At 33.0% G+C, this 12,036-nt stretch overlaps 1 protein-coding gene across 1 annotated transcript in view; it reads right to left on the bottom strand.

Moving 5' to 3' along the window:
• Positions 1-235: 235 nt before the first annotated feature.
• Positions 236-12,036, bottom strand: part of Rab3GAP1 (RAB3 GTPase activating protein subunit 1) — a 129,946-nt gene continuing 118,145 nt past the window's right edge. The window contains exons 5-7 of the mRNA XM_076414176.1: positions 10,739-10,935; positions 6,886-7,188; positions 236-1,969 (exon numbers count right to left, since the gene is read on the bottom strand). Coding sequence (XP_076270291.1) covers positions 1,671-1,969; positions 6,886-7,188; positions 10,739-10,935 — 799 coding nt within the window. The 3' untranslated portion in view covers positions 236-1,670. The remainder of the gene's footprint in view (positions 1,970-6,885; positions 7,189-10,738; positions 10,936-12,036) is intronic.

Raw genomic sequence — 12,036 nt, 5'->3', positions numbered from 1 at the left:
ATAAATCATCGTTGTTAAAAAGGAGACTTAATAGGATATTTTGGTTTTATTATTACTGGTCGCACCTGACTGGTAAAGTCTGTTAACGTTCTGTGTTGTTAACGGTGCTGTGGAAGATTTTTTTGTATACAGAGTGGAGCCAGAAACGTCGGAAATTTGTTCATTTCATAATGGCTGAATTATTAAATATATATAATAAATATTTTATAGATTGGGAAAAATAAAACACATTAAATTTTATAAAATATTTATTAAATAAAATTCACCCTCAACCAATTTAATACAAAGATTAGATTCAACCACTACCATTTTAAAAATAATACTTAAATGGTATGTCATATATTTCATAGCATATAATATATTATAATAAAATGGTAAATGCAAATGTGATTTTCTTTTGTTAGAAAAAACTTTGTTAGTGATAAACATATACTGTAATAACAAAATTGATCTTTCAGAGTATATATTAAAACTATAGGTTCATGATTGTTTTTTCTATTTACCAATATATCATTTTAATAAATAAGGGGGAGGTTTAATAAGTATCCGTATTTAACTGGAAGTAACAGCTAAAGTAAAATATCAAACAAATTTAAATGTACGGCAATGAGACTAAAACTTACAGATCTATATGAATTGTCGAATTTACAACTGTGGGATTCTATATTAAAACTATATAGCACGTGCAATAAAAAACAGACACGTCATAAATGACGTCAATTATAGTGTCAATTGCAGTTTGTAACAAGGTTAAATTCATTTTAAACTCGGAGCAGATTTTTCCTTCTCATTTTATCCTAGTTAAAAAAAGGGAAAGAATCTATCTGATGCGACGGAATATGTAACCGAATCAGTTGCCAAATGTCTGAAAAACTCTTCAAAATATTACTGATAATAATTAGAGATTATAAACTGGCAAACCTTTTAAACGAAAAATCAAATATGTGTTGATGTCATATATTTTGATAACGTGCAGCAAATGTTTTGTTGGACAGGCTATAAGTCTAAATGAAACTTGTTATTTATATTTTACATTAGAATCTTGATGCCTTGAATGTCAAGCGAGTGTACATTTTAACTTCAACATGATATTTAGGACAATTTAAGAGACCTCCAAAAGATTCCTAACCATAAAAAAAATTGGTTCCATATTATATTCCAAAAATAAAGCTATAATAAGAACAGTACTTTTGCGTTAAATGGCTCTGTTCTGAAGGAGACCACCGAAGAGTTAGGTGGCCATTTCATTATCGCGTTAAGTTTTTAAGACGCAAATCACTATGTAATAATAAAATATGGAGACTGTTAGTGAAGAAGACAGTACTGTTTCGTGTTCAAGTCTCTAGAACTGACTACCTATAAAGCTGAAAAATAAACAATTATAATAATAATCCGTCTTAATACCGATACTTATTAGATTACCCTCGCATACTTGAACATGCTGCCTATAGAACTGAGTTTCTCTTTCAATAGATATTAATTCTGTCGCCATAAAATCAATCAATAGATAATGGAACTAGATTAATAATTAAATATCAATTAATGCAATATTTCCACATATTTTTTCGTTATTAACAGAATTTTAGGACCTGAAATTAACAACCTTAATATGTTACATTATATCTTATCTGTCTTTCGATAACTTTAGGTCGACGTCGACTCTATGCGGTTTAAAAGAAGGCCGTGTCTTCGGAAAAGGCGCCGACTAATCGAAATTCGTTCTTGCTCAAGATGACGCGCAAGAATTGCGGCGATCTGGCCGAATATAAATTAGGCCTGACGCAATTAGCGCGAAGTACGAACTCGCGGTCGACGGGGGCTGGCATCAGCGTATCCGGAGCGGTCCTAATTGAATCCGGATGCTCATTAAACGATCGCTGAAGGTCCCCGAACATCGATATAATCCGGGAACCGACCTGAGACTTGTCCTTATCCTGGATGTTCACTTCTTTGCCAGCTACGAGATCACCTTGAACAAAACCAAAATTAATCAATTTTGATAATTACTGGGAGTTTTTGTACAGAGTTCGACAGGGCGGCACAATTATGACTTTTATAACGACGAAAACCTATCTTTTGAAAATAAATTTTAAGATTAGTAAAAGTTCTTTGTCCCAATGTTTTTCTTGATGTTCATTTTTGCTAAAAAGTGTTTTAATGATAGATTATGTTAAGCAATGTATATTATTATTATGGCAAATATATGTTATAAATAAAGCAGGAGACAGTGATTACATGTATACTGGTGAATGAAAAATATTTTGAAAAAGCATTTACTGAGTATAATTGGTACAATATGTAACAGATGACACATAAATGGTGCTACTAGAACTAAATTCATTTTAATCATAAATCATAAAGTTTTTAGTTAGCCATAACCTTCAAAAGATGCGTTTATAAATTTGAATAAAAATGAATTTTGCGTGTTGATAAAATACTGCTTTTTGAAGGGAAAAATACAGTTGAAGCAAAAACTTGACTTGACGTCGAGTTTCCGGACACTGCCCCAGGAAAATCAACCATCAAGGATTTGTATACTAAGTTTAGACATGGTGAAATGAACACCGAAGGCGGTGAACGCAGTGGACGCCCAAATGAGGTTGTTACCGATGAAAACATTTAAAAAATCCACAAAATGATTTTGAATTGCCGTAAATTAAAATTGAATGAAATAGCAGAAACTCTAATGATATCAACTGGACGTGTACATTATATTATTCACGAATTTTTGAGTATGAGAAAGCTCTGTTCAATGTGGGTGTTCCACAAGCTCACTTTTGACCAAAAACAACGACGAGTTGATGATTCGGAAAAGTGTTTAATCTTCAAACACATGATCAATCATGATGATCAAGCGTAATAAACCCGATTTTTTGCGTCGATATGTGACAATGGATGGTCATTTCACTCCGAAGTCCAATCGATAGTCATCCGAGTGAACTGCACACGATGAACGCGTGGGAAAACGGTCGGCTGGCACGGTTATGGCGTCTGTATTATGGGATGCGCATGGAATACTTTTCATTGCTAACCTTGAAAAAGAAGGACTATAAACAGCGACTATTGCATAGCGATATTAAACCGTTTGAAGGACAAAGTCGCCGAAAAAACGGCGGCATCTGAAGAAAAATAAAGTGCTGCTTCACCAAGACAATGCACCGTGTCACAAGTCAGTGAAAACGATAGCAAAAATCCATGAATTGGGCTTCGAATTACTTCCTTATCCACCGTATTCCCCAGATCTGGCCGCCGGTGACTATTTGCTGGTCTCAGATCTCAAAAGAATGCTTACTGTTAAGACATTTTCGTCGAATGAAGAGGTGATCGCCGAAACTGACACCTATTTTGAAGCAAAGGATAAATCGTACCATAAAAATGGTATCGAAAAGTTGAGGGGTCGCTATAATCAGTGTACCACCCTTGAAGGGAATTATGTTGAATAAAAAAAAACTAATTTTGCCAAAAAATGTACTTTTAACTATGGTAGGCCGGGGACTTTTCAATTGACGTTTTACATCTTGCATACGCTACTATAAAATTGAAGTGAATCAATATGGATCCTGAAAAATTCCCTATTTATAGCAATATCATTTAAAAACAATATGGTGGAATTCACTTTTATGCATCACATTCAATTTGACTCTGAATTAAGAGCTCAAACAAAATCCGCACAATCCTAACCCAATTGCGACTGATATTAATCCAAAAAAAAATCACAACGCCGATATAAAGCCCTCCCATACAAAATCGAAATTAGTCTGGTCAATTTGGAATGTCGGAAATGGTGTTTATTAAAATTTATATTGTAAGATATATAAAATATTGTAAGATATATGATGTATAAATACCAGCGATATTTATTGATGACAATGCGGAGTATCAATATAAGCAACTGTTAGACAAACTAATCAAATTATTAAATGATTCAAAATTCAATGCTTGTGACACTTCTTTCCTTCTTTTCTTTTGTTTTTTCATAAATTTTTCTGTTTTTTTCGAAGCCGAAGCCCATCAAACGCTTTTAGAAACTTATAGTGAAGTTGCTTCGTCACATTCCAATTATAGTTTTGGTTACAACTATTTAAAACCCTAGTCAAATACTCAAGGAATTTTCAGATAGCTTATCACAGAGACACTGCAAATACTTTTTCGAAACGCGTAAACAACATGATTCAGTTGCTTCTCAGACAAAAAAAGATATTAAAATGAAAAGTGAGCGGGTTAAAACAATATTAATCAATATTAATTAAAGTTATTTGATTTTAAACAGTGTTATTTAAGATTTTGTGTTACTTTCGGTTATTCCCAAATTGTTTAAACTATTAAAGTGTTATGACAAGTTTGGGTTAAAAAACGATTAAGAAGAATAGTGTGATCATGTAAAGTTACATTATACATTTTTTGTAGAGAGAAGAAATTAATGTGTCCACTTTATTGGAAAGTATATACAACTGTGGAAGAAAAACCCGACATATGCAAAAATTTCATACTAACAATGATTAATAAAATTAGATAATAACAAAAATAGTCTGTCTTCTTTGTTTACAAGGTCTTTTAAGCAACAGCAAGCAGATTTTGAAGAACTGTCTGTCTAGTGAACGTAGAAAAACTGCTTAATTGAGTAATTGATATGGTTCTTGAGTATGTAATTGTACTATAATAAAAAATAATTCAAAAGGTTATTAAGATTTTTCTGAAAATTTTAGTAGTATTAACTTCTAATTCATTTGAGGTTTCATTAGTAAAGGCATTTTCCAACAAAGCACTAATCGAATATTGCAGGTAATAAATCCTCATTTTTAATTTTTCATCGCCAAGGGTCACATTCCAGATTTGCACAAATACATAAAATAGCTTGAAATAAATACATCTACTGATCTACTAACAAGATTTAAGAGTGGACTAAATAAGCAAAGAATGATGCAATGTTATTTATTTAAAGAATTTTTTTCCCAAGTCCCCAGCCTGACACATAGATGGCGCTACTAGAATTAAATCCATGTTTTTTAGTTAGCCCTAACCCTCAAAATGTGCGTGTATAAATTTGACAGCTGTCGGATCATTAGTTTGTGAATTATAGCATTTTGAGTGAAGTAACTTTTGTTATTGTGAAAAAAATGGATAAAAAAGAATTTCGCGTGTTGATAAAATATTGCTTTTTGAAGGGAAAAAAGCCAGTTGAAGGAAAAACTTGGCTTGGTGGCGAATTTCCGGACACTGCCCCACCAAAATCAACCATCAACGATTGGTATGCCATAAACCATCAAGGTAAGTTTATATGAGGTGAAATGAGCATCGTAGAAGGTGAACGCAGTGGATGCCCAAAAGAGGTTGTTACTGACGAAAACATTTAAAAAATCCACAAAATGATTTCGAATGACCGTAAATTGAAATTGAAAAAATGAAAAAAGCTCTGTGCAAAGTGGGTGCCGCGTGACATCACTATTTTGGGATGCGCATGGAATAATTTTCATTGACTACCTTGAAAAAGGAAAGGCCATCAACAGCGACTATTACATAGCGTTACTGGACCATTTGAGGGATGAAATCGCTGAAAAACAGCCGCATTTGAAGAAAAAGAAAGTGCTACTTCACCAAAACAATGCACCGTGTCACAAATCAATGAAAATGATGGCAAAAATCCATGAATTGGGCTTCGAATTGCTTCCTCATCTACCGTATTCTCCAGATCTGGCCCCAGCGACTATTTCCTGTTGCCAGATCACGTATGCTCAAACAATGCTCGCAGGGAAAAAATTTTCGTCGAATGAAGAGGTGATCGCCGAAACTGAGGCCTATTTTGAAGCAAACGACAAATCGTACTACAAAAATGGTATCGAAAAGGTGGAAGGTCGCTATAATCAGTGTATTACCCTTGAAGGGAATTATGTTGAATAAAAAAAAATTTGCCAAAAAAATGTGATTCACTATGGTAGGCCGGGGACTTTTCAATTGACCTGTTATTTTAGGTGACAAATATGGATAAAAGATAAAGAACACATAAATGAAGTAACGAAAATATGCAGCAATTGAAATGAAATTATATCCATAATGTGCGTAGATAGAATACACATTTGCATAGATATAACAAATAGAAGAAATTATGAATTATTGACTGTAATTTTGAAAACACTTTAAGACATTGATAAACATTAAGGTAATAACGATTAATATAATAAGATATATAATTATATTACATTTTATTCTTTGTAACTACTTTAACTTGAATAAATTATTTTGATTATTTACTTTATAGACCAAAGTTTCCTTTAATATACATTTCTAAGTTGCAAAAATATTATTTTAATATACATGTTAAAGTTAAATATCAATTTCAAAACTGTTTTATGCATATATTTATCCCTGTTTTAATATACAAATATGTGTTACTTTATTTGTTAATCCACATTTTAGTTTATAACATAAAAGTAAACAAACATCATATACACTTATATTTGATGCTACAAAGTTGTTACACGTCTGATAATTTTACAATACTTTTGTTATAATGTTCAGTGGTGCAGTAATTTAAACTTATTAATACTTGTTGATTATTGAAACTTAATGGAAATTAGGCTTAATTAAATCCAATTTAAAAAAGGTTAATAGTCTGCAAATAGTCTGCTTATATTTTAATCTGTGTTAATATACAGACATATAATATTACTTTAGTTAATATTATATATGAAAGGTATTTCTGGTATTACATTGAAAATATTGTCAAAACAACTTTTAGTAGCATAACATATTATTTTTAAATTATTCTCTTTATTCCATTATGTGAGAAACATGATGAGTTTGTATTAAAAGTGGAAAAAAAAAAATATAGTGTGCTAAAGTTTTGTCGCGGAGTGTAAATACGTACAACATTTATATTTGACTTACCGATTATCTTATTGATCTCTTCATCATCCTGTCCGGACGGATTCAGCTTATAAAGCAGAGAATTAGCTTGAGACACCGACAACTCCAAAGCGGCGACATCTTGCACGAACACATCAAACCGTTTGGCTTGCCATTTCAGATCGCGTGATATCTTCTCGCCGTGCTTCAGAAGATTCGACAGAACACCGATTGCGTTGGGCAGTACCGCGGCGACGTGCTCGATCTCGTCCATGAGCCGACAGATGGCGGCTTGGGACAGGTTCGGTATAATCAGTTCCGCTATCTGACCAACTGTTCTGAAATCTAAAGGCACTTGCTCGAAATTGAATTGAACATGTCTTAGTAGGTTACACCATGTTCATTCAACATTCTTTTTGTAATGTTATTTCCTGTTAATGACGGACAGGTTTTACAAATTAAAATAGGGTAAATAATTATTTGCATTGAATATTCATTGAACAGATTATACGATATGCAACGTTTTACATCAATTTTATACAGCTAATTAACTATTAACTAGATATTTTGTAATGAAATTATTATACTATATCTGAATTACTATATAAGAGCATATAAAGGCTGGACAATTTCGCATAATATATATATATATATATATATATATATATATATATATATATATATATATATATATATATATATATATATATATATATATATAGAACAATATATTAGATCTGGGAAAACGTTCATGATTCTTTTTAATAAAATTTGTCTTTATTATAGCGTGAAAATAAATTTATTTACACCAACTTCCGTTATTATATCCGTTGAGATATTTCTACAGATATTACATGAGATTATAATTGGATCACTAAAGTGTGGTAAGATCACTGGGCTCCATTATATTTCACCGGCTTCGTGTTGGCACGTAAACAGCAATAATATTTTTACTAGCCAAAAACTGTAGACTGTAGAGAATTTAGTAATGGATGCAATAATACGAACAGTCTTGAAAAATATACATGGCGTTCAATACGATGCTACAAACATCTGCACTGATCTGATATTCACTGATGACAGAGCATACTCGCTGATACAGATGTCGAGAAGTCTGGAGGAATCGCATGCTATAGTTCGCACTGCAGAGCCATATGGTTTGGGAATTAATGATGTATTGACAAAAGCCAAATTATTGACAACTGACATATCAGCTTCTATTGTAAACCTCAACGGCATCCAATTAGAGTAACGGACGAAGTATTTGGGATCAGTAAAGATGGAAAAGGACGTATATGCTGCTGAGATAATATGCCAAATTGGCAAGACTTCACTAGCTTTTGCTACTTCAAGATGGTGCGTATTGTAAAGAGGAAATATTATAATTAAGACTGACTTTTTTAATCACTTATCCAGTCAAAACTTTTGTATGGTTTCGAAAGTTTTATATGAATTATTTCCAGCTTGAAACTTAAAGCAGCTTTCCAACAATTGCAGTGATCTCGATTTATATACACAGGCTAGCCTAGATGAGCGAGGATATCAACCAAACCAAAACTAAGATCAGATCCGTATTAATCCAAGCGATATCCGAGGAATTCCCAGCCTAATATATTTCGTATATCAGATTTAATAAAAAAATTTATGTAATTCAAAAATAAACAAATATAACGTGGGCCAAAAGTCGCGCTACCATTTTGATTGCCTAAAATTTTACTCAAAGAAAAAATAAGTAAGTTTGGTTTACATAAAAAGTTTATTTGGTCAATTTCTTAACCAATATTGTCTTTGAGATGTTGAATCCCTTGGGACTTATTCACATAAACTTTTGATTTTAAAAAACCTCATAAGAAAAAGTCTAGTACTGTTAAATCTGGAGATTTGGATAGCCATGCTTAATCGCCACTTTGCGAAATTAGTCTTCTTGGAAAAATGTCATTCAATAATTGAATTGTTGAATGAGCTGTGTGTGCTGTGCACCATTTTGCTGAACGTGTCCTCTAGTCCTTGATCTTCCACTTCAGGCACAAGAAAATTTCGAATCATGTATTGGTACAGTTCAGTACTAACAGCAACTCCAACAACTTGTTCATTTTCAAAAAAAAAAAAGAGACCAATGATATTTCCAGCATGAATACCACCATACAATTGTTTTTAGTAGATGCAATAATATTGTTGCAAATTTATTATGAATGGTTGGCACAGCCCTATAAAATGTAAGTTACGCTAAATGTAGAATTCTTTCGGTTCTATTGTTAGAGGTTCTAATTTATTAGACCTTTTAACTGAAGTTTTTAATATTTATGGCATGGAACCATAAATATACCAAGAAGACCCAAAATCGTGGAATTTTTGGGAATTCCTTATGAGTTCGAAATGCACATGTTTTATCAGCGTGAGAAGTTCCTAGTTCCTCGTAGAGTGTTTCCCACCCAGATATTCTCAGCAAATCGGGGTACAGAAAAGGGTTTCTTGGACCAGCCTTGTCCACCACCACTAAGAACCCGAGGAAGGAGCTTCAGTGATAAAACACCATGCATCCACAACGAGAAGACAGTCTGACAGTAATTTGCATGAACACCGAGGCAAAGAGTGTTATTTATTGAAAATGAGAAAAATAAAGTATTGCTAAGAGAAAGTATTGAATTGTCTGAAGAAGAAAATATTGAATTGAATGCAGAAGAAAGAATTGAATGAGCATTAATTGAAGAAACATTGAAGAAATCATTGTATTAATTGAAGTATTATTGAAAGCATATAATTTCTGTCTATATTAGCCAATCCACACCTTGCGTTAATAGTAAGTACATGCGATTTGAATCATAATCCTTTTCCATGACGTATTAGTAATATCGTTTAAATGTACATATGTGTATTCTTGATTATCAATTAAACAACTCGTATTTGGGTATTAATTTACTCAAGGAAGAGAGAAAATAAATTGTATTTAATTTACAACCTTGTTTTCTCTCCCGCATCTCAATAGATATTTAATGAAGTAATTGTGGATTCTGTGTTCCCCATAACCGATTGTTCTGTTTATTGACGTGGCTACTGAGAAGAAAATGAGCTTCATCGCTCATTATCAATTTAGACGAAAAATCCTCAATTTCACCAGATCAACTCGTTGATCAGGATCTCTCGGTAGCAATTTTTGGACTAACTGAATTTTGTACGGGAACATTTTCTAATCAGTTTTCAACATTAGCCTTAAACTGCGTGCAGGAATATGTAACTGGGAACCACGTCTCCGAATTGATGTTTCTGGAGACTCTGCGCATCAGAGCCACATTTTCAGCGTTACGAGACGTCTGTTGTCTTCCAGAACGAAGCCTGTCTGCTGTCGTACCGTACTGTCGAAAATTCGCATATAAATAATTAATTGTGGTTTTGTGAGGCACTGGACGATTAGGATATTAACGATTATTTTCAATAAATATTGTTACTATTTCTGCTCAATCTTGTGGCATATGTTTCCCAGAATAAAATTTAGACGTCTACACAACACAATGGTTAATGTGAAACTGAACTAAACGTCACATAATCAAGACGGCGCACAATCAAGATAGTAACGGGACTTTTGCCCCATCCTATACAATTCAAGTCAAGCAGTTAATTTTGATTTGCAATTGATTAAACATAATTTTCAGCTCATTATTTACTAAAACTCTATAACCTCAATAGGCTAAACAAAATGTTCGAAATTTATCACTCAAGGGTATCGGCATGATATTAAAATCTAACTGGTCAACTAAGGACATAGAGAAAGTTGAAATGTATCCTTAAAAAAGTTGTAATTTAAAAATATATTTGATACTTGATCAAGAAATATTTTATTCCTACATTGACCGGTTTTGAGTTATTTTCATAAGGTCTAATCAAGAACAACACATACCTAAAAATTGCAAAACTTTCTCAGCTTCCCTTGTATCATCAAATAGTCTCTTTTGTCGATTGGCTGGGACAGGCCGAGCAATCTTCCACATTTGTACCCAGATATTATCAGCTAATTGCATCCTTGTGCTTAAATGGCCTTTCTTCTGTCCATACTGATCCAGTTCATCTTCTTCAATCCAATCTCTTGGTGAATACCTGAAAATAAAATCAAAAGATATAATCCATATACGTTCATTATATAGATATGTTAGGTATATTTTGAATAAAGAATATTTGATTTTTCTCGGGAAAATCATTAAATGTATATCATATTTAAAAAAAATAAACAACAAAATTAGTCTTGAAAATACCGTCCATTGTTTTTATGATCCTGTGTCATCTCTCTGTTAATATTAAATTCCTCCATGAAAGAAACATATAGGCTTAGAGAGGTGGTAAAGTGATCGACACACATTTATGTACACATCTCGCTAAACATTTAAAGTGTCTATTCACTAAGGCGTGCTGCATTGACCGGAACAAATGGTAGTACTATGGGACCAAGTATCTAGAGGATAACTTTCTTAAATATAACAGGTCAATTAACATATTCCCGCCCTGACACATAGATGGCGCTACTAGAATTAAATCAATATGTTTTTTAGTTAGCCCTAACCCTCAAAAGACACGTGTATAAATTTGACAGCTGTCGAATCATGAGTTTGTGAATTATAGCATTTTGAGTGAAGCAACTTTTGGTATTGTGAAAAAAAATGGATAAAAAGGAATTTCGCGTGTTGAAAAAATATTGCTTTTTGAAGGGAAAAGTATAGTTGAAGCAAAAACTTGGCTCGATGCCGAGTTTCCGGACACTGCCCCAGGAAAATCAACCATCAAGGATTGGTATGCTAAGTGTAGACGTGGTGAAATGAGCACTATTACATAACGTTATTGGACGGTTTGAAGGACGAAATCGCCGAAAACGGCCGCATTTGAAGAAAAAGAAAGTGCTGCTTCAGCAAGACAATGCACCGTGTCAAAAATCCATGAATTGGGCTTCGAATTGCTTCTTCATCCACCGTATTCTCCAGATCTTGCCCCCAGCGTCTATTTTCCGTCTTCAGATCTGAAAATAATGTTCGCTGGGAAGAAATTTTCGTCGAATGAAGAGGTGATCGACGAAACTGAGGCCTATTTTGAAGCAAAAGACAAATCGTATTACAAAAATGATATCGAAAATTTATAGGGTCATTATAATCAGTGTATCACACTGGAGGGTATTTATGTTGATTAAAAAAACTAATTTTGCCAAAAAAA

Source organism: Rhynchophorus ferrugineus, unplaced genomic scaffold, assembly GCF_030347505.1.
Source record: "Rhynchophorus ferrugineus isolate W39M unplaced genomic scaffold, kcgeb_rfMv2 rfM9, whole genome shotgun sequence".
In the NCBI taxonomy this organism is placed as follows: domain Eukaryota; kingdom Metazoa; phylum Arthropoda; class Insecta; order Coleoptera; family Curculionidae; genus Rhynchophorus; species Rhynchophorus ferrugineus.
The sequence above is the reverse complement of the archived record's forward strand: the minus strand, read 5'-3'. Positions and strand labels throughout refer to the sequence as shown.